Consider the following 23,499-nt stretch of genomic DNA (forward strand, 5'->3'; position numbering starts at 1 on the left):
AGTCACCATAATTTGCAAATAAATTCATTAAAAAATCCTACAATGTGATTTTCTGGATTTTTTTCTCATTTTGTCTGTCATAGTTGAACTGTACCTATGATGAAAATTACAGGCCTCTCTCATCTTTTTAAGTGGGAGAACTTGCACAATTGGCGGCTGACTAAATACTTTTTTGCCCCACTGTAGATGAGAACTCTCTTGGTAGATAGTGTGGTCTACAGCTTATCATAAGGTACTCTACCTCAGGTGAGGAATACCTTGAGACTTCTTTAAAATTAGACATCGCACACCAACTGTTATTGACAAATAGACACACATCCCCACCCCTCGTCTTACCAGACGTAGCTTCTCTGTTCTAACAGGAAACTCCTTACCATCTCATTCTCCTTCAACCCTAACAGGACACTCCTTACCCTTACCATCTCATTCTCCTTCAACACTAACAGGAAACTCCTTACCCTTCCTTGCCACCTCATTCTCCTTCAACCCTAACAGGAAACTCCTTACCCTTCCTTGCCACCTCATTCTCCTTCAACCCTAACAGGAAACTCCTTACCATCTCATTCTCCTCATGTCAAACGACCACCCCTCATCACTGTCAAACGACCACCCCTCACCACTGTCAAACGACCTCCCCTCATCACTGTCAAACGACCTCCCCTCATCACTGTCAAACGACCTCCCCTCATCACTGTCAAACGACCACCCCTCATCACTGTCAAACGACCACCCCTCATCACTGTCAAACGACCTCCCCTCATCCTGTCAAACGACCACCCCTCATCACTGTCAAACGACCATCCCTCATTACTGTCAAACGACCAACCCTCATCACTGTCAAACGACCATCCCTCATCGCGGTCAAACGACCACCCCTCATTACTGTCAAATGCTCCCTAACACTTTAGTGAGCAGGCCTTTCTAATCGACCTGGCCGGGGTATCCTGGAAGGATATTGACCTCATTCTGTCAGTAGGAGATGCCTGGCTATTCTTTAAAAGTGCTTCCTCACAATCTTAAATAGGCATGCCCCATTCAAAAAATGTAGAACCAGGAACAGATATAGCCCGTGGTTCTCTCCAGACCTGACTGCCCTTGACCAGCACAAAAACATCCTGTGGCGTATTGCATTAGCATCGAATAGCCCCCACGATATGCAACTTTTCAGGGAAGTTAGGAACCAAGATACACAGGCAGTTAGGAAAGCAAAGGCTAGCTTTTTCAAACAGAAATTTGCATCCTGTAGCACAAACTCCCAAAGGTTCTGGGACACTGTAAAGTCCATGGAGAATAAGAGCACCTCCTCCCAGCTGCCCACTGCACTGAGGATATGAAACACGGTCACCACTGATAAATGGAATTTAATAAGCATTTTCCACCTGGCTACCCCTACCCCGGTCAACAGCTCTGCACCCCCCACAGCAACCCGCCCAAGCCTCCCCATTTCTCGTTCACTCAAATCCAGATAGCTGATGTTCTGAAAGAGCTGTGAAATCAGGACCCTCACAAATCAGCTGGGCTAGACAATCTGGACCCTCTCTTTCTAAAATTATCCGCCACAATTGTTACAACCCCTACACTAGCCTTTTCAACCTCTCTTTCGTATCGTCTGAGATCCCTAAAGATTAGAAAGCTGCCACGGTCATCCCCCTCTTCAAAGGGGGAGACACTCTAGACCCAAACTGCTACAGATCTATATCTATCCTACCCTGCCTTTCTAAAGTCTTCTAAAGCCAAGTTAACAAACAGATCAGCAACCATTTTGAATCTCACCATACCCTCTCTGCTATGCAATCTGGTTTCCGAGCTGGTCATGGGTGCACCTCAGCCACGCTCAAGGTCCTAAATGATATCATAACTGCCATCGATAAGAGACAATAGTTTGCAGCTGTAGTCATCAACCTGGCCAGGGCTTTCGACTCTGTCAATCACAACATTCTTATTGGCAAACTCGACAGCCTTGGTTTCTCAAATGATTGCCTCGCCTGGTTCACCAACTACTTCTCAGACAGAGTTCAGTGTGTCAAATCGGAGGGCCTGTTGTCCGGACCTCTGGCAGTCAATTCTTGGGCGGACTCTCTTGTCTGTATACATCAATGATGTCGCTCTTGCTGCTGGTGATTCTCTGATCCACCTCTATGCAGACGACACCATTCTGTATACTTCTGGCCCTTCTTTGGATACTGTGTTAACAAACCTCCAGACGAGCTTCAATGCCATACAACTCTCCTTCCATCGCCTCAAACTGCTCTTAATTGCAAGTAAAACTAAATGCATGCTCTTCAACCGATCGCTGCCCGCACCTGCCTGCCCATCTAGCATCACTACCCTGGACGGTTCTGACTTGAATATGTGGACAACTACAAATACCTGGGTGTCTGGTTAGACTGTAAACTCTCCTTCCAGACTCACATTAAGCATCTCCAATCCAAAATTAAATCTAGAATCAGCTTCCTATTTCGCAACAAAGCATCCTTCACTCATGCTGCCAAACATACCCTCGTAAAAACTGACTATCCTACCAATCCTTGACTTCAGCGATGTCATCTACAAAATAGCCTCCAACACTCTACTCAGCAAATTGGATGTTGTCTATCACAGTGCCATCCATTTTTTTCACCAAAGCACCATATACTACCCACCACTGCGACCTGTACGCTCTCGTTGGTTGGCACTCGCTTCATATCCGTCGCCAAAACCACTGGCTCCAGGTCATCTATAAGTCTTTGCTAGGTAAATCCCCACCTTATCTCAGCTCACTGGTCACCATAGCAGCACCCACCCGTAGCACATGCTCCAGCAGGTATATTTCACTGGTCACCCCCAGAGTCAACTCCTCCTTTAGCCGCCTTTCCTTTCAGTTCTCTGCTGCCATGACTGGAACGAATTGCAAAAATCACTGAAGCTGGAGACTTATATCTTTCTCACTAACTTTAAGCATCTGCTGTCAGAGCAGCTTACAGATCGTTGCACCTGTACATAGCCCATCTGTAAATAGGCCACCCAAATACCTCATCATTTTTTGCTCCTTTGCACCCCAGTATCTCTACTTGCACATTCATCTTCTGCACATCTATCACTCCAGTGTTTAATTACTATATTGTAATTACTTCGCCACCATGGCCTATTTATTGCCTTACCTCCCTAATCTTACTACATTTGCACACACTGTACATAGACTTTTCTATTGTGTTATTGACTGTACGTTTGTTTACTCCATGTGTAATTCTGTTGTCTGTGTCACACTGCTATGCTTTATCTTGGCCAGGCTGCAGTTGTAAATGAGAACTTGTTCTCAACTGGCCTACCTGGTTAAATAAAGGTGATCTGGTCTACCTGGTTAAATAAAGGTGATCTGGTCTACCTGGTTAAATAAAGGTGATCTGGTCTACCTGGTTAAATAAAGGTGATCTGGTCTACCTGGTTAAATAAAGGTGATCTGGTCTACCTGGTTAAATAAAGGTGATCTGGTCTACCTGGTTAAATAAAGGTGATCTGGTCTACCTGGTTAAATAAAGGTGATCTGGTCTACCTGGTTAAATAAAGGTGATCTGGTCTACCTGGTTAAATAAAGGTGAAATAAAAAATTAAATAAATTAAAAACGTTGAAGTTGAAACAAACACTGCTCGAATGGATCCTCTTTTCAAACTAGCCACAGCAGAGGTCCAAATGAATAACAAAATCCAGCCATGAGAAGTGAAATTACACAACTGGATCATTTGCTTCCCACTGTTTACTGACCCCGTCAGATGAACCTGGGCTCCCGAGTGGCACAGCGGTCTAAGAGGCGTCACTACAGACACCCTGGTTTGAATCCAGGCTGTATCACAACCGGCTGTGATTGGGAGTCCCGTAGGGCGGTGCACAGTTGGCTGGTGTAGGCCGTCATTGTAAATAAGATTTGTTCTTAACTGACTTGCCTAGTCAAGTTAAATAAAAAAACAATCACGGAAGCCTTTGTACTTTTGGGGCGTGCACATTACATCATGTCCTCTGTTACATTGAGCTACTTAGAAAACGATGTTGTGGGTGAAAATGTGTTTTGTTTTGCCTACTTCTAAATTACACCGCGGCCGCCACGCCATTTTTCTTAAAATATATACATATATTTCACTGTGACCTGCTGCTGATGCTTATCAGGCAGTTTGTTACTGGGTGAATAAGTTAGGGCAGGAGGAGTGTGTGTTGTGACAGCACTGCTGCAGGTAGCTAGGTCACCTGACTCAGAGGAGACAGCGCCGTATGGGCACACATCTTGCCAACTTGTTTACCAGTTGAAGGTAGGCTGTGTAAATTGTCATAATAGAGATATCTACTTCCTACCCTTTTTTTTCTCCATAAAACATTAACGCGCATCAAATAAATAACGGCGACAAAGCACAGAAACGACTTTTAGGCGCATTAAATAAGTTGAAAGGGAAGTAGTTTTCAGGCCTTGTGGGCGGGTTTTTGACTAGGTATGGGCTATAAATGTAAATAGACCTGGCAACCCCGAGTCTGGACTTCCTGGCGAGGCGGGGCTCAGTAGCAGCTAACTAACATCTGGCGAAGAGCTCGTGGTAAAGCTCTCCACCTCGGGCTGCAGAGACAGTAGGTCACATTCCTTCGACTCTTTATACACAAGTTGTAGCTTGCATACCAAATAATCAAATAGTAGCTTGCTAGTGTGTTGTTTTTTAAACATGTAGCTAGATACCGTGCATTAGTTAACTAGGAGTATGCTTGCCAGCTAACTATAACCACAAGGTTTCAAAACCAGAGGTGCAAATAGGAAAACCTCAGGGGGAAACTTACGAAAGAGACCGAACAAGGCCGGGGTTTGAGAATTAAATTAGAAAGTACAACATTATTCCCTTCGTAGTTAATTTTCTTTCAATCTAAAGGCATCACAAAGTAGTTGACCATGTTATTACACCAACCCCGTGACATTGACAAACTGACACGTTTTAATTTGTGTAAAAAAAACCCGACCTTTAGTACTGTATCCTTTGATAAGTATTTAGTTATTACCCCCCCAGCTGAACTGTTCCCGTTAATATCAGCTGACTGAGTCAATATCCAGCTTACTTTCGAGTTTAGAGAACTGTGACCAGCTAACGTGTTATTACGAAAACCACTCAAATGATTTTGTGACTAGGTAACTAATGACAGGCTGGACACATTAACATTTTTAACATGTGTTTTTATTTTATTTTCGTCTCTCTTCATAATATTACCATATGTCCCAGCTTGCTTGCCGTAGTTTTGAAGTAAACACGGAAAGAACAACCCTAAGGCCTTTATTTTAAGGCCGTTTTTCACCCTGCCAAGTCCTGTATTAGTAGTTGCGCACCGACTCGCCGTCAGAACCGACTGTTCCCGGTGTGTTGTAGGGCGCAGTACTTTACTACTGTGGGCAATGAGACCTGTCCACGTTACTGCTCGGTAAAGATGTGAAGAACATGACTCCTGTTACTCTGAGCTCGTCCCGTTCTTTTGCTATAGGGGAAATATAGGTCTGTCTAATTGGCCAAATAATTCAATGTGTAAATGTATATTTTTGTTTTAATTGGCCACCATTTTAAACATGATGATCTTATCTTTCTAATGATGTAAGGCAGGGCAGCGTACTCCATTGTCACCAAACGCCAGCTCCGAAATACCTTTTGGCCTTTGAACGTTGAGCCCCCCCCCCCCCCCCATTGTTTTCCTATGGAGAGGCATGCTTCTGTATTTCACTAAATATTCTGCAATGTGTTTATTTAGATTTGTATTTATTCCAGCTCGTACAGCATTTTAGTCAGGTTACTCTCCTCTTTCTAATTAAGATTGGATAGCGTACTCTGTCATCAATCCTTAGACCAGAAATAGTCCCCCCTTCGCCCCCCCCCCCACCCCCCCACTTCCTCGTTATGCAGACATAAGCAAACTTGGCACCATCAGGTTTACTTTCTACTCGAGTTCTTTTCCAGTTTCGTCCCCAGAACAGATTTGTAGTGGTAAAATAATAATGGGATAACACATGTTGTTTTTGGTGGCATTTAGGGGAAATGTATCTAAGCGTCTCTTCAGTCTAAACAGGCGTTCCTCTGCTATGGGCTCGGCTCAGACAACGTTCCTTTGCCAATTTTTCAGCCTTATGTGAATTTAGATTCGTCCTTATTGTCCAGCCTACTAATGAGCTGTAAATGCATGTTGTCTTTACCGGACACCCCCACCCTACCCTAAAGGTTAGCTATGTAACAGACCAAATGTTATTTGCTTGCTGTGGGTGCACTCTCCCTGAAGGCTGTTACTTTAGCCTGGCTGAAAACAACATAATTTGTGTTTTGATCAATTCCATTAAATAGATGGTGACGAGTTTAGAAGGCTAAACTATTAGCCTCCCGACAGTTGATGTCATTGAGATTGTGTGTAGCTAGGTGTACAGCTACTGTACGTGTGTGTGTGTGTGTGTGTGTGTGACAAAAGAAGCATTATCTGACATGGTCTCTCTCTCTCACCCTCCAGTCTCTTAGCGACCAGCCCTGTGTCTGCCTCTAGCCTGTCTATGAACTAAAGTGCCTCATTTCTAAAAGAACAGACCGTCCCCATGTCTGCGGCTGCTCCCAACAGTAAGAGCCAGTCCAGTCTCAGAGAAGACTTGACCTGCGCCATCTGCTGTGACCTCTTTACTGAGCCGGTGATGCTGGGGTGCATGCATCACTTCTGTAAGCACTGTATCAGTACCTACTGGAGGGGTACCCAGACACCGGTTTCCTGTCCCCAGTGTAGGAAGGAGTTCACCAACAAACACTTCCAGACCAACTATCTGGTGACGGCCATGGTGGAGAAGGTTAGGGCCTCCACCTCGGACTGTTATGTCCAGAATATACAGGTGAGTTAGATATTTTAAGAGTGAGTTGAGAATATACAGGTGAGTTAGATATTTTAAGAGTGAGTTGAGAATATACAGGTGAGTTAGATATTTTAAGAGGGGGTTGAGAATATAGAGGTGAGTTAGTTAGTTATGTTGAGAATATAGAGGTGAGTGAGTTATGTTGTCTTTGTTCAGCTGTTGTGGGTTGTGTTGTAGTATGGAGTGTGTTGTGTTGTAGTATGGAGTGTGTTGTGTTGTAGTATGGAGTGTGTTGTGTTGTAGTATGGAGTGATGTGTTTTGGGGCCCCTTCAGACCCCTGAAGGCACAGTGATGCTCAAACATTGGTTTATCCAATAAATGACGGAGTTGGTTTTATATTTATGTCTAACTTCAAGCCTTTCACTGAAGTTTTGGTTCAGCCTTGCGCGGTAGCGGGCCTTGCGGCTGACTCAGGGATTCTGTTTGAAACCTTTAACGAATAGAAGTTTCAAGTCATGTGAACATGGATGGAAAGTGATCTTTGAGTTAAGGAAATGGGGGAAAATGGCTTCTCATGTGTCCCTCTAGTTCCTCATCTTGCTCCCCCCCCCCCCGTATGTTAACATTGCCAAACCATTGAAGTAGATAATAAACAAAAGTGACAAAAATAAATGAAGTGAACATTACTCACAAGTTCCAAAATAATTAAGACATTTCAAATGTGTGTGTATCTGTGACCACCGTCTCGCTCTCGCTGTTCCGCTCTCGCTGTTCCTCTCTCGCTGTTCCTCTCTCGCTGTTCCTCTCTCGCTGTTCCTGTCTCTCGCTCTCGCTGTTCCTGTCTCTCGCTCTCGCTGTTCCTGTCTCTCGCTCTCGCTGTTCCTGTCTCTCGCTCTCGCTGTTCCTGTCTCTCGCTCTCGCTGTTCCTGTCTCTCGCTCTCGCTGTTCCTGTCTCTCGCTCTCGCTGTTCCTGTCTCTCGCTCTCGCTGTTCCTGTCTCTCGCTCTCGCTGTTCCTGTCTCTCGCTCTCGCTGTTCCTGTCTCTCGCTCTCGCTGTTCCTGTCTCTCGCTCTCGCTGTTCCTGTCTCTCGCTCTCGCTGTTCCTGTCTCTCGCTCTCGCTGTTCCTGTCTCTCGCTCTCGCTGTTCCTGTCTCTCGCTCTCGCTGTTCCTGTCTCTCGCTCTCGCTGTTCCTGTCTCTCGCTCTCGCTGTTCCTGTCTCTCGCTCTCGCTGTTCCCGTCTCTCGCTGTTCCCGTCTCTCGCTGTTCCCGTCTCTCGCTGTTCCCGTCTCTCGCTGTTCCCGTCTCTCGCTGTTCCCGTCTCTCGCTGTTCCCGTCTCTCGCTGTTCCCGTCTCTCGCTGTTCCCGTCTCTCGCTGTTCCCGTCTCTCGCTGTTCCCGTCTCTCGCTGTTCCCGTCTCTCGCTGTTCCCGTCTCTCGCTGTTCCCGTCTCTCGCTGTTCCCGTCTCTCGCTGTTCCCGTCTCTCGCTGTTCCCGTCTCTCGCTGTTCCCGTCTCTCGCTCTCGCTGTTCCCGTCTCTCGCTCTCGCTGTTCCTGTCTCTCGCTCTCGCTGTTCCTGTCTCTCGCTCTCGCTGTTCCCGGCTCTCGCTCTCTGTTAAGGTAGTGAAGGCATGTTCCGCCAAGCAGCACAGTGTAATCTAACTGACAATAATTCACTCTAGGGTTCATCCCAAATGACCCTATACCCTTTATAGTGCACTTCTTTTGACCGGGGCCGTAGGGACTATATAGGGAATAGGGTACCATTTGGAACACATGGTCTCAAACCAAAGGTCTCTTATATTCCCTGATACCAGGGATGGGCAACTTGTAGCCCTGCAGGCCTGTGGTTTTATCTTGTTATGTCAGTCACAGTAACTCAATCAACCCATGTTATCTTCCAATAGTTATGTCCGGAACAGAACCATTATTTTTTTTAACCGATTTGACCCCCCCCCCCCCCCACCCACCAAAGTACATGTGTGTGTATATGTATTTCTACCTTTTGAAATAGATTATTTGTTACTTTGTAGTTCGACATTTTAAATGACTTCGCCATTAAATGACTTCGCCATTAAATGACTTCGCCATTAAATGACTTCGCCATTAAATGACTTCGCCATTAAATGACTTCGCCATTAAATGACTTCGCCATTAAATGACTTCGCCAAACAGTGTGGATACAGCAGCTACAGATGAGTCGTTCCGGGAGAGGAATGAGACGGACATTTGGCTAAAATGTTTTCCTCGCAAGGAGAGGGGCCCCAAAAAGGCTAGGGCTGGCTGGAACTGTACGGATGGGGGTCGGGATGTGGGTCCCTGCTATCAACGCTTTCCTCACCTGTTTCTTTTGAAGTAGTCTAACATTTTGACCACGTTATTTTTATGTTTTGTTGTCAGAAACAACAGAAGGATTCGTTGGAGGCCCACAGACGGAGACGAGAGGATTTCATCACTGTTCTAAACGAAGACAAGGACAAGATGGAGAGCATCAAGGTAAAGACTTGTGTGTGATGCAGAGACAAGGAACAATGGAGTCTAAAGGTTTAGGAGGACATCCATCAACATCTCTGTCCTCTTGTCCGTCACAATTTAAAACAAATAGTTGGACATGAAGATTATAGATTTAAGTTGTTAAAAAAATCATTAGTGTCTAGTTTGAGAAACAAGTCCTCAACTGGCGGCTTCATTAAATAGTACCCGCAAAACACCAGTCTCGACCTCAATGGTGAAGAGGCGACTCCGGGATGCTGGCCTTCTAGGCAGAGTTCCTCTGTCCAGTCTCATCGTCAACAGTGAAGAGGAGACTCCGGGATGCTGGCCTTCTAGGCAGAGTTCCTCTGTCCAGTGTCTGTGTTCTTTTGCCCATCTTAATCTTTTATTTTTATTGGCCAGTTTGAGATATGGCTTTTTCTTTGCAACTCTGCCTAGAAGGCCAGCATCCCAGAGTCGCCTCTTCACTGATGTTGAGACGGGTATTTTGCGGGTACTATTTAATGAAGCTGCCAGTTGAGGACTTGTGAGGCATCTGTTTCTGAAACTAGACACACTAATGTACTTGTCTTGCTCAGTTGTGCACCGGGGCCTCCCACTCCTCTTTCTATTCTGGTTAGAGCCAGTTTGCACTGTTCTGTGACGGGAGTAGTACACAGCGCTGTACGAGATCAATGGCAATTTCTTGCATTTAATAGCCTTCATTTCTCAGAACAAGAATAGACTGACGCGTTTCAGAAGAAAGGTCTTTGTGTCTGGCCATTTTGAGCCTGTAATCGAACCCACAAATGCTGATGCTCCAGATACTCAACTAGTCTAAAGAAGGCCCGTTTAATTGCTGCTTTAATCAGGACAACAGTTTTCAGCTGTGCTAACATAATTGCAAAAGTGTTTTCTAATAATCAATTAGCCTTTTTAAAATGATAAACTTGGATTAGCTAACACAACATGCCATTGGAACACAGGAGTGATGGTTGCTGATAATGGGCCCCTGTAGATATTCCATTAAAAATCAGCTGTTTCCAGCTACAATAGTAATTTACAACATTAACAATGTCTACACTGTATTTCTGATCAACTTGATGTTTTTTTAAATGGACAAAAAAAATGTGCTTTTCTTTCAAAAACGAGGACATTTCTAAGTGACCCCAAACTTTTGAATGGTAGTGTATATATGTTTTTGTATATCAGCCCAGGGATGATGGGTTTCAAAAATATAAAGTTACTGTCAAACCTGTAGTGTGTTGAAGGGGAGGACTGCAGTTAAGAAGTTATTTATGTTCCTTCGTTATGGATGGTTGTTGGTGTATAAGATGGGGGTTTGGTTGTTGTGTTTCCTGATTCAGGTCAGCTCATCTCACACGACTATGGATTCATCTTCATTCAGTCAACTTTATTTTCCTCAGAACATTTTTTTAAAATTTAGGATTGGATTTATATCCAGGTTGATATCCACCCCCCCCCCCCCCCCCCCCCCCCCCATCTCTCCCCTCTGTCTGTAGAGAATTGGCTCTGAGCTGCAGGTGCGGATCCACGGGGACTTCCAGGCGTTGCAGGCCTTCCTTGCAGAGGAGGAGGCGTGTGTGTTGGACCGGCTGCGGAGGGAGCAGGAGGTGGCTCTGGAACAGCTGCAGCGCCACCTGGAGGCTGTCAGAGAGGCTGTCAGTCAGCTGGATCACAGTATGAGAATCCTGCATGAGGCTGCTACTACCACGTACCAGACTGGACTAGTAGAGGTATTGAAGAGTTGTTCAGGGTTTATAGAAATCCCAAGTAGGCGTGTGTGTGACTAATAGAAAAGGAAAAAAGTAATGTTGAGAAGATTGTTTCCTGAAACTCTCCTTGACTTGAGCTGCAACGACCACATTCCAGTCTGTTTATAGAGGGGACTACTGTTGGACTGTTTTGACCCTTCAGGGTTTATAGAGGGGACTACTGTTTTGACCCTTCAGGGTTTATAGAGGGGACTACTGTTGGACTGTTTTGACCCTTCAGGGTTTATAGAGGGGACTACTGTTTTGACCCTTCAGGGTTTATAGAGGGGACTACTGTTGGACTGTTTTGACCCTTCAGGGTTTATAGAGGGGACTACTGTTTTGACCCTTCTGGGTTTATAGAGGGGACTACTGTTGGACTGTTTTGACCCTTCAGGGTTTATAGAGGGGACTACTGTTTTGACCCTTCAGGGTTTATAGAGGGGACTACTGTTGGACTGTTTTGACCCTTCAGGGTTTATAGAGGGGACTACTGTTTTGACCCTTCAGGGTTTATAGAGGGGACTACTGTTGGACTGTTTTGACCCTTCAGGGTTTATAGAGGGGACTACTGTTTTGACCCTTCTGGGTTTATAGAGGGGACTACTGTTGGACTGTTTTGACCCTTCAGGGTTTATAGAGGGGACTACTGTTTTGACCCTTCAGGGTTTATAGAGGGGACTACTGTTGGACTGTTTTGACCCTTCTGGGTTTATAGAGGGGTCTACTGTTGGACTGTTTTGACCCTTCTGGGTTTATAGAGGGGACTACTGTTGGACTGTTTTGACCCTTCTGGGTTTATAGAGGGGACTACTGTTGGACTGTTTTGACCCTTCTTGGTTTATAGAGGGGACTACTGTTGGACTGTTTTGACCCTTCTTGGTTTATAGAGGGGACTACTGTTGGACTGTTTTGACCCTTCTTGGTTTATAGAGGGGACTACTGTTGGACTGTTTTGACCCTTCAGGGTTTATAGAGGGGACTACTGTTTTGACCCTTCAGGGTTTATAGAGGGGACTACTGTTGGACTGTTTTGACCCTTCAGGGTTTATAGAGGGGACTACTGTTTTGACCCTTCAGGGTTTATAGAGGGGACTACTGTTGGACTGTTTTGACCCTTCAGGGTTTATAGAGGGGACTACTGTTTTGACCCTTCAGGGTTTATAGAGGGGACTACTGTTGGACTGTTTTGACCCTTCAGGGTTTATAGAGGGGACTACTGTTGGACTGTTTTGACCCTTCTTGGTTTATAGAGGGGACTACTGTTGGACTGTTTTGACCCTTCAGGGTTTATAGAGGGGACTACTGTTTTGACCCTTCAGGGTTTATAGAGGGGACTGTTTTGACCCTTCAGGGTTTATAGAGGGGACTACTGTTTTGACCCTTCTTGGTTTATAGAGGGGACTACTGTTGGACTGTTTTGACCCTTCAGGGTTTATAGAGGGGACTACTGTTTTGACCCTTCAGGGTTTATAGAGGGGACTACTGTTGGACTGTTTTGACCCTTCAGGGTTTATAGAGGGGACTACTGTTTTGACCCTTCTTGGTTTATAGAGGGGACTACTGTTGGACTGTTTTGACCCTTCAGGGTTTATAGAGGGGACTACTGTTTTGACCCTTCAGGGTTTATAGAGGGGACTACTGTTGGACTGTTTTGACCCTTCAGGGTTTATAGAGGGGACTACTGTTTTGACCCTTCAGGGTTTATAGAGGGGACTGTTTTGACCCTTCAGGGTTTATAGAGGGGACTACTGTTTTGACCCTTCAGGGTTTATAGAGGGGACTACTGTTGGACTGTTTTGACCCTTCAGGGTTTATAGAGGGGACTACTGTTTTGACCCTTCAGGGTTTATAGAGGGGACTACTGTTGGACTGTTTTGACCCTTCAGGGTTTATAGAGGGGACTACTGTTTTGACCCTTCAGGGTTTATAGAGGGGACTACTGTTGGACTGTTTTGACCCTTCAGGGTTTATAGAGGGGACTACTGTTTTGACCCTTCTGGGTTTATAGAGGGGACTACTGTTGGACTGTTTTGACCCTTCAGGGTTTATAGAGGGGACTACTGTTTTGACCCTTCAGGGTTTATAGAGGGGACTACTGTTGGACTGTTTTGACCCTTCAGGGTTTATAGAGGGGACTACTGTTTTGACCCTTCAGGGTTTATAGAGGGGACTACTGTTGGACTGTTTTGACCCTTCAGGGTTTATAGAGGGGACTACTGTTTTGACCCTTCAGGGTTTATAGAGGGGACTACTGTTGGACTGTTTTGACCCTTCTGGGTTTATAGAGGGGACTACTGTTTTGACCCTTCTTGGTTTATAGAGGGGACTACTGTTGGACTGTTTTGACCCTTCTGGGTTTATTAACTTGGGTGTATCTGACACCATCGAGCAGAGCTTTCTAACCCTGTTCTCACAGGGCTACCCAACTGTAGGTTCTCTCTCCAGGAACAGGATTGGAGAGCACGGTTGAAGTAGAACAATGTTCCCCCAACTGCTCGTTAAGATCTAGTTCTATCTACTGTATTCCAGGGTTTTCTGGATCAAAAAGGTTATTTAAATGGGAAGTGTGGCAGGGGGAGCAGCCAGATTTTAGGGAACATTTTAGAGGCCCCTTGGTGGTTTAGAGGTTTGTGCTTTTTAAGGCCATTTTCTACAATTCTACACATTTTGCCATGCAGCTGAGACTTCTTGCAGTTTTATATCAAATGTCCTGCTATGCTACATATTCTAACACAGATTTTAAGGAAATGTTTGCTTTTTTTTTTTACATTTTTTAAAAATGCATTTCTGTGGTATTTAAAGTATTCCTATGAGATGGTAGAGCAGTGTTCCCTGCAGTAGAGTATTGGATCTGAATTTATCTTTTAACATCTTGAATTCGTAGCTAATATCTCACCCTGATTTCTCTCTCTCTCTGCAGCTTCCACAGATACGGTGAGTGATTCTTTGACTCCCCCTCTGTCATGGCCAACAGCGTTGACCCTCTTCATGATCTGTGTTTGTTTTCAAACAATGTAAAAAAATAATAATAATTGGACTAAAGGAGCACGAAGGCTTTATAGTGCCCTCCGTTTGCCTGGTGCTCATACAAAAGTAGTGCACTAATTAAGAGAATAGGCTCTGGTCAAAACTAGTGCACTACATAGGGACTAAGGTGCAATTTGGGAGGTATTTAATAGAAATGTCCCTTTTTTAAATCATCAGTTTTCACCAAGTAATTTACATGGTTTCTTTCTTCACCAGGCCTCCATTAGACGTGGGCCCAGGACCAGAGCTAGACTTGAATGCCTTCAGCAGTAGGTACATGGCCCCGCTGCAGTACATCACGTGGAGGAAGATGTTCAAGTCTCTCAAACCCGGTAAGATCCCACCCCTCCGCGGCTGGCCTAGGTACAGGATGCGTGCCAAATAGCCCCCTATGGCTGGCCTAGGTACAGGATGCGTGCCAAATAGCCCCCTACGGCTGGCCTAGGTACAGGATGCGTGCCAACTGGCCCCCTACGGCTGGCCTAGGTACAGGATGCGTGCCAACTGGCCCCCTACGACTGGCCTAGGTACAGGATGCGTGCCAAATAGCCCCCTGTTCCCTGTATGGTGCACTACTTACCTCCACAAAACAAAATGTCTGCTTGTCTTTATTGCAGTCACCCGCATTAGATCTCCTCTTCCTGGCACTGATTCCTCTCCTCTCCTCTCCTCTTCCTGGCACTGATTCCTCTCCTCTCCTCTCCTCTTCCTGGCACTGATTCCTCTCCTCTCCTCTTCCTGGCACTGATTCCTCTCCTCTCCTCTCCTCTTCCTGGCACTGATTCCTCTCCTCTCCTCTCCTCTTCCTGGCACTGATTCCTCTCCTCTCCTCTCCTCTTCCTGGCACTGATTCCTCTCCTCTCCTCTCCTCTTCCTGGCACTGATTCCTCTCCTCTTCCTGGCACTGATTCCTCTCCTCTTCCTGGCACTGATTCCTCTCCTCTTCCTGGCACTGATTCCTCTCCTCTTCCTGGCACTGATTCCTCTCCTCTTCCTGGCACTGATTCCTCTCCTCTTCCTGGCACTGATTCCTCTCCTCTTCCTGGCACTGATTCCTCTCCTCTTCCTGGCACTGATTCCTCTCCTCTTCCTGGCACTGATTTCTCTCCTCTCCTCTCCTCTTCCTGGCACTGATTTCTCTCCGCTCCTCTCCTCTTCCTGGCACTGATTTCTCTCCGCTCCTCTCCTCTTCCTGGCACTGATTTCTCTCCGCTCCTCTCCTCTTCCTGGCACTGATTTCTCTCCGCTCCTCTCCTCTTCCTGGCACTGATTTCTCTCCGCTCCTCTCCTCTTCCTGGCACTGATTTCTCTCCGCTCCTCTCCTCTTCCTGGCACTGATTTCTCTCCGCTCCTCTCCTCTTCCTGGCACTGATTTCTCTCCGCTCCTCTCCTCTTCCTGGCACTGATTCGGCTGTTGGCCGCAGAGTTACAGACAACACGCATCGAAGTTAAGCCCTACCAATATATCTGGATGTGTTAATAAAGTAGTAACTGGGGCGTAGCTGCCCTCTACCTCAACCTAAGAACATTTAACCTCTTCCCCCCCAGGCCTACTAGACGTAGTATAGACAACATTTAACCTCTTCCCCCCCCAGGCCTACTAGATGTAGTATAGACACACTACCCCATAATGACAGTGAGAATTTGTTTTTGCAAACTTATCAAACACCTTATTTACATAAGTATTCAGACCCTTTGCTATGAGACTCGATAATTGATCTCCGGTGCATCCTGTTTCCATTGATCATCCTTGAGGTGTTTCTACAACTTGATTGGAGTCCAGCTGTGGTATGTTAGTACTGTAGGACTGGGAGCTGTGGTATGTTAGGACTGGGAGCTGTGGTATGTTAGGACTGGGAGCTGTGGTATGTTAGTACTGTAGGACTGGGAGCTGTGGTATGTTAGTACTGTAGGACTGGGAGCTGTGGTATGTTAGTACTGTAGGACTGGGAGCTGTGGTATGTTAGTACTGTAGGACTGGGAGCTGTGGTATTGGTTGGAGTCCAGCTGTGGTAAATTAAAATGTATTGGAGATGATTTGGAAAGGCCTGTGTAACACACAGTTTTGACTCTGGGTCAAAGTTCTACAAAGATCCAGCTGTATAAAGGACTATATTCATTTCAGTAAAATAACAACACAAATGTTCATCTCCCAGAACACATTAGCAAGTTGGCTAAATGTCAATTTAATGTTTTATGTGTGTGATAAATTAATATAGCTTCACAGTTTTGATCGTGTCTGGTGTGGATGGACAAAATCAACATACGCATGGCCTGTGTAGTCAGCATATAAGTCATACCATATATCCGACACGATCTCGTGACTGGCTTGTCCTTCATGTTCCTGTTTTTTAGTTTCTGTCTGTCCCCCTCGCCCCCCCCCCCCCCCCCGGACATGGAACCAACTCCAGTATCACTTACAGCAGGAAATTGCTGTATACAAATCAAGTGTTCATGGTCACATGTCCAAATGATTAGCAGATGTTATTGCGAGCGTAGCGAAATGCTTCTGCTTCCAGCTCTGACAGTGCAGTAATATCTAACAAATTACACAACATATACGCAATACACACATCTAAGAAGGCATTAATTAAGACTATATACATATAGATGAAAAATGGTGCATAAATCAAAATACTACAACGTTTAAGAGCTAGTCGTGATGCTACCATCTTCGTCTGCGCCCTCTTGATCCTACGGTTGTTTTAAACCTGTTATGGCTAGACGTCCCGCTAGTGGCACACCTCGACAACCATCCTGGGAAATTGCAGAGCGTGAAGTTCAAATTACAGAAGTATTTAACGTTCATGAAAATACAAATGTTCTACATCAAAATAAAGCGTAACTTCTTGTTAATCCAGCCGCTGTGTCAGATTTCAAAAAGGCTTTACCTTGCGACTATCTAAGGACGGCGCCCCGCACACACAACCATGAAACATATTTCAACCAGGCAGGTGCGCCACAAGTCAGAAATGGCGATATAATAAATGCCTTACCCTTTGAGTGACAACAGAAGATCTTCAAAGGGTCCTTTTTGTTCGATAAAGTTCTTTATATCCATAACTCAGTTTAGCTGGCACACTTCATTCAATAATCCACCGGTTTCCCTCCTTCAAAATGAATCCCAAACGTCACCAATAAACTTATCCAAACAAGTCAAACAACGTTTATAATCAAACCTCAGGTACCCTAATACGTAACTAAACGATACAATTTAAGATGCCGAATTGTTATTGTCTTTACCGGAGATTAACAACGCGCTCTTATCCACGTGCATGAAAACACTACAGCCAAAATGGGAGCCACTTAGAAAAACTACTAATTCTAGCAAATGTTTTCCAAAAACCAGCCTGAAACACTTTCTAAAGACTGACATCTAGTGGAAGCCCTAGGAACTGCAATATGGGAGGATTTCGCCTCATAGTGAAAATGACAGCCATTGGAAACAGTGGTAGGCTGAAATATATGTTTTTGGATGGTTTGTCCTCAGGGTTTTGCCTGCCATATCAGTTCTGTTATACTCACAGACATTATTATTTTTTATTTTTTTGTTAACTTTAGTTTTTTTTTTCTTCCAAATCTACCATAATGTGCATATCCTAGCTTCTGGGCCTGAGTAACAGGCAGTTTACTTTGGGCGCGCTTTTCATCCGAACGTCAAATACTGCCCCCTATCCCAAAGAGGTTATTAAATGTGCTCTGTCCTAGGGTTGTTTTAAAGCATTAAGGCTTTCTTTTTCTGTGTAGTTCTCTTCAGGGCTCACTGGAGAAAAGAGACCTGGGCCTCATGGTTGATGTCCCTGTAAACATAAAGGTGATCTAAAATTGAAAATCATTGAACCTTAATGTAACCATTTCCCCCTCAGGTCCGGCCCCGGTAACGTTCGACGTGGACACGGCCCACCCCAGTGTCTACGTATCCAGAGACAGAACCATCGCAGTAGACTGTGATAGCATGACCCCCTACCAGCCCAACCCTAAGAGGTTCCTGCAGTCTGTCAACGTGCTGGGGGCTCAGGGCTTCCAAGATGGACGCCACTACTGGGAGGTAGGGTGGATCCCTTGACTTTTTCCACATTTTGTTACGTTACAGCTGTATTCTAGAATGGATTCAATTGTTTTCCCCCCTCAATCTACACACCAAACCCACAATGACATCACAATACCCCGTAATGACGTCACAATACCCCATAATGACATCACAATACCCCGTAATGACGTCACAATACCCCGTAATGACGAAGCAAAAACAGGCTAGAAATGTATGCAAATGTATAAAAAAGAAATGCATATCACATTTCCATAAGTATTCAGACCCTTTACTCAGTACTTTGTTGAAGCACCTTTGGCAGCGATTACAGCCTTGAGTCTTCTTGGGTATGATGCTATAAGCTTGGCACACCTGAATTTGGGGCGTTTCTGCGGCGACACACACACACACACACACACACACACACACACACACACACACACACACACACACACTGCATTCTATTTTTGTTAAATATGTGTATAATACTCTACTTTTAATTTTTTTTTTAATAGAAATGCAGCAATTTTACTGATTTTTAGTTCATAATAGAATTGCATTTTAAAATAAATTCATTAGGACCTAATCTATGGATTTCACAACTGGTCAGGGTTATAGCTATGGCTGGGCCTGGAAGGGCATAGGCCCGGCCAGCCACTGGGGAGCCAGGTCACTGGAAAAAAATCTGCTGCCTTGGCAGGAACTAATAGGATCCATTATAAATACAAATCAGAATGAGTTTTTTTTTTTTTTCCCAACAAAAGGGCTTTATTACAGACAGAGATCCTCCTCGAGATGAACATCAAATTCTCTGCCAACAGCTTTGGTGGACGTCTGTGACACAACTGCACATTTTAAAGTGGCTTGTTATTGTATTGTAAAGTAAGCCTTGTCTGAGACAGATTATCTCCTGTTTCTGTAGTGGGGACAGAACACTCATCTCTGTTTATTCTATTACAGGATATTGTATTTATTTACTAATATATCTATCCCTCCTAGGTAGGAGTGGGCAGCAAGGCCAAGTGGGACCTGGGTGTGGCGTCGGAGAGGGTTGACCGTCAGGCCAGGGTCAAGCTGAGTCCTGAGAGCGGTTACTGGACCCTACGACTGAGGGAGGGAGACCAGTACTCTGCAGGCACACAGCCCTGGACACGGCTCCAGGTGGGATCCTCTGCGCTACAGTAGTGACACTTCAGGGTTTAGTGAAACTCAAGTGTTGACTCTTCTTCGGCTGTCCCCACTGGAGAACCGTTTTGGGTTCCACCTAGAACCCTATTGGGTTCCATTTAGAACCCCTTCAGAAGTTCTACATGGAATCCAAAGGGGTTCTTCAAAGGGTTCTCCCGTGGGGACAGCCAAGAACTGTGTTGGAACTTTTTTTTTCTTCCTAAGAGTGTATGTGCGACCCATGGATTATTGGAGCTGAAGTGGCTCTTTTTAATTTAACATTGATCCAGCTTCACCTGATAACATCTGGTTGTTTCTCTCTCTCCATGTTGTGTCCTGCAGGTTGGGTGGTCTCCCCAGAGGATAGGGGTGTTCCTGGACTGTGATGAGAGGAAGGTGTCCTTCTATAACGCTGATGACATGAGTCTCCTGTACTCCTTTAGTAACGGCCCCAGGGGCAGAGTGCTGCCCTTCTTTAGTCCCTGTGTCAATGACACTAACCAGAAACCACAGCCCATACAGCTGCTGCACTATCCTCCTGTTGACCTGACCTGTTAGGACAGGTGTTTCAATGATTACTAACCAGAAACCACAGCCCATACAGCTGCTGCACTATCCTCCTGTTGACCTGACCTGTTAGGACAGGTGTTTCAATGATTACTAACCAGAAACCACAGCCCATACAGCTGCTGCACTATCCTCCTGTTGACCTGACCTGTTAGGACAGGTGTTTCAATGATTACTAACCAGAAACCACAGCCCATACAGCTGCTGCACTATCCTCCTGTTGACCTGACCTGTTAGGACAGGTGTTTCAATGATTACTAACCAGAAACCACAGCCCATACAGCTGCTGCACTATCCTCCTGTTGACCTGACCTGTTAGGACAGGTGTTTCAATGATTACTAACCAGAAACCACAGCCCATACAGCTGCTGCACTATCCTCCTGTTGACCTGACCTGTTAGGACAGGTGTTTCAATGATTACTAACCAGAAACCACAGCCCATACAGCTGCTGCACTATCCTCCTGTTGACCTGACCTGTTAGGACAGGTGTTTCAATGATTACTAACCAGAAACCACAGCCCATACAGCTGCTGCACTATCCTCCTGTTAGGACACGTGTGTAGAAGACTGGTGTATCAATGACTAGAGTCAGAAACCCTATCCCATAATGCTCCTCTTGACCCTGACTGGTGTCTTTTGAGATGGGGTTTCTCTGATCCTTGGCTCTTGATTTGCCAGTTGCAGTAATAGTTTGCCCAAAGTGTCTACTGTTTGAGCTTCCCAAGTCTAAATCACTCCGTATCACTTCATTCCTCTGAGGCATTTACTTCCAAAAGGTTTTGCAATGGAACAGTTGCTATAGTAAATGTCTCATCACCAGGACTTATCAGCGTGATGTATCATGGGAATCATAACGTGGTCTCATTATGAAGCAGCAGTAGTAGAAATATTGTAATAAATTCTACTTTAGTGGCTATGTGTACTTTTTGGGTGACCAAATTCTCACAGAAATGTGAGTTATAAGATATTTCATTCTACTTAAACAAGTCTAAAAAGTGGAAGATGTGTGATATTTCTATGCTAAAGTTGATTTTTCTTTCTTGTGACTTTTTTCTTTCGGTTCTGTACACCAGCTTCAAAAAGCTGAAACAACAATATGTTTGGTTATGGAAGGTCTATTTCACAGCGGTTTAGACGGAACAGCGATTCTCTACACTATACTACCTTGTTTTGTCACATAAACTGAAATTAGGCAAACTACTAGAGTTTTAGAAACCAGGAAATGGCAGAGCGACTTCCTGCATAGTGCATCTTTTAAGTATCAGCCTGTTGCTCTTTTGACAAAATGGGGCCCGTTGTCCATTTAGTGGATGTTTCCTCCTGTGTTTAAGAGTCACTGTAGATGTATGCTATAATTACACTGCACCTTTAAATCCCCCTGCTTTCTCATCGGGGCTTATGTTATACCTTCTCACCTTTTTTTTTATTTTTGTGATCTCTATTTTTAATCGGTTCAATATAGCTTTAAAAGTGTTTTATTTCATCACAGTACTTTTTAATTTTGAGTTCTTTGCGCTCATTCTATTTCCCCCCCCCCCCCCCCACCCCCCTAATCTGAATACTACACATTTACGTATCTCAATCAATCTCTGCTCATCAGATTAAATGAAGGACTGATTTTATTGTAATCAGAGAAAGGACTTTTTTTGGGGGGGGGTGTCATTGACAATAAACAATGAACCAAATCAAACACTGTGTCTATGGTTTTTCAGATGACCTCTGAGTACTGCAACACAGATTTTTGTCTGAAAAATGACAGATTGAGCCAATGGTCTTTAAATGGGAGTCATCTGACACATGATGAACTGCGATTGTCTGTATTTTATTTTCACTGCCAACCTTTTTGTCACATGCAGCTCGTCTGAAAATAGTGGAGTGGTTAACTTTTGACAAACTGACAATTAATGAATTATATACGATTTCCTCTGTGTTCATGAGTCTCGGTTGTCGTCGGGGTTAGCACAGTGCACCTGGGGGAGGAAGTGTGTTGTATCCCTGAGTAACATCCCTGACATCCCCCTGCCAGTCACCCAGCGAGGTTGCACCTCCGTTATCATCTCTAACATACTGCTCAGCCACTTCCTGTTTCCTCTTGCAAGGGTCAGAGGTCACACAAACACACTGTGCAGGATGGAGGGTTGGGGATTAGGCCTGCAGCCTTCTAGCTGGGTGACTAACCAGCCCCCGGGGGGGTTATGGATGGCACTGTGCAGGATGGCCAGCAGTGCTTCATTTGTAAATTGGGCGGTCCTGGAACACACAGTAAGTGCGAGAAGGGGAGGTTTATCAGGGGTCCTCCGAGGTTCCCGGAACACATTGAGAAATTGTCAAACACAACGACAGTAAACAGCCATGTAGCCTGTCGATGGTGGTGAAACAGACAAATCTCCAAGTAGCCTACTGTCTATGGTGGTGAAACAGACAACTCTCCAAGTAGCCTACTGTCTATGGTGGTGAAACAGACAGAACTCTCCAAGGAGCCTACTGTCTATGGTGGTGAAACAGACAGAACTCTCCAAGGAGCCTACTGTCTATGGTGGTGAAACAGACAGAACTCTCCAAGGAGCCTACTGTCCATGGTGGTGAAACAGACAGAACTCTCCAAGTAGCCTACTGTCTATGGTGGTGAAACAGACAGAACTCTCCAAGGAGCCTACTGTCTATGGTGGTGAAACAGACAGAACTCTCCAAGGAGCCTACTGTCCATGGTGGTGAAACAGACAGAACTCTCCAAGGAGCCTACTGTCTATGGTGGTGAAACAGACAGAACTCTCCAAGGAGCCTACTGTCTATGGTGGTGAAACAGACAGAACTCTCCAAGTAGCCTACTGTCTATGGTGGTGAAACAGACAGAACTCTCCAAGGTGCCTACTGTCTATGGTGGTGAAACAGACAGAACTCTCCAAGTAGCCTACTGTCTATGGTGGTGAAACAGACAGAACTCTCCAAGGAGCCTACTGTCCATGGTGGTGAAACAGACAGAACTCTCCAAGTAGCCTACTGTCTATGGTGGTGAAACAGACAGAACTCTCCAAGGAGCCTACTGTCTATGGTGGTGAAACAGACAGAACTCTCCATGTAGCCTACTGTCTATGGTGGTGAAACAGACAGAACTCTCCAAGTAGCCTACTGTCTATGGTGGTGAAACAGACAGAACTCTCCAAGTAGCCTACTGTCTATGGTGGTGAAACAGACAGAACTCTCCAAGTAGCCTACTGTCCATGGTGGTGAAACAGACAGAACTCTCCAAGGAGCCTACTGTCTATGGTGGTGAAACAGACAAAACTCTCCAAGGAGCCTACTGTCTATGGTGGTGAAACAGACAGAACTCTCCAAGGAGCCTACTGTCTATGGTGGTGAAAATGACAGAACTCTCCAAGTAGCCTACTGTCTATGGTGGTGAAACAGACAGAACTCTCCAAGTAGCCTACTGTCTATGGTGGTGAAACAGACAGAACTCTCCAAGTAGCCTACTGTCTATGGTGGTGAAACAGAACTCTCCAAGGAGCCTACTGTCTATGGTGGTGAAACAGACAGAACTCTCCAAGGAGCCTACTGTCTATGGTGGTGAAACAGACAGAACTCTCCAAGGAGCCTACTGTCTATGGTGGTGAAACAGACAGAACTCTCCAAGGAGCCTA

The 23,499-nt window shown here is 45.2% G+C and overlaps 1 protein-coding gene across 2 annotated transcripts; it reads left to right on the forward strand.

Annotated features, from left to right (window-relative positions):
• Window positions 1–4,434: 4,434 nt before the first annotated feature.
• trim105 (tripartite motif containing 105) lies at window positions 4,435–21,349 on the forward strand. 2 transcript variants are annotated; one of them, XM_036969877.1, is made up of 10 exons: window positions 4,435–4,591; window positions 6,491–6,857; window positions 9,216–9,311; window positions 10,811–11,044; window positions 13,986–13,999; window positions 14,309–14,424; window positions 17,959–18,140; window positions 19,122–19,283; window positions 19,632–19,852; window positions 20,429–21,349. In XM_036969877.1, exons 2-9 carry the CDS (start codon window positions 6,573–6,575, stop codon window positions 19,845–19,847), a joined length of 1,305 nt encoding a protein of 434 aa, XP_036825772.1. In that variant the 5' UTR covers window positions 4,435–4,591; window positions 6,491–6,572; the 3' UTR covers window positions 19,848–19,852; window positions 20,429–21,349. The 2 variants fall into 2 exon arrangements, with proteins under 2 accessions (XP_036825772.1, XP_036825770.1); XM_036969875.1 differs by lacking the exon at window positions 20,429–21,349 and having other exon boundaries at window positions 4,436–4,591; window positions 19,632–20,282.
• Window positions 21,350–23,499: the final 2,150 nt, after the last annotated feature.

The sequence above is a fragment of the Oncorhynchus mykiss genome, chromosome 31, assembly GCF_013265735.2.
Source record: "Oncorhynchus mykiss isolate Arlee chromosome 31, USDA_OmykA_1.1, whole genome shotgun sequence".
In the NCBI taxonomy this organism is placed as follows: domain Eukaryota; kingdom Metazoa; phylum Chordata; class Actinopteri; order Salmoniformes; family Salmonidae; genus Oncorhynchus; species Oncorhynchus mykiss.

Coding starts and splice junctions, on each gene's coding strand:
- trim105 (XM_036969877.1), top strand. CDS start 6,573: ATGTCTGCGGCTGCTCCCAACAGTAAGAGCCAGTCCAGTCTCAGAGAA. Junction 14,425..17,958: donor GTTCAAGTCTCTCAAACCCG/GTAAGATCCCAC, acceptor TTTCCCCCTCAG/GTCCGGCCCCGGTAACGTTC. Junction 19,284..19,631: donor AGCCCTGGACACGGCTCCAG/GTGGGATCCTCT, acceptor TGTGTCCTGCAG/GTTGGGTGGTCTCCCCAGAG.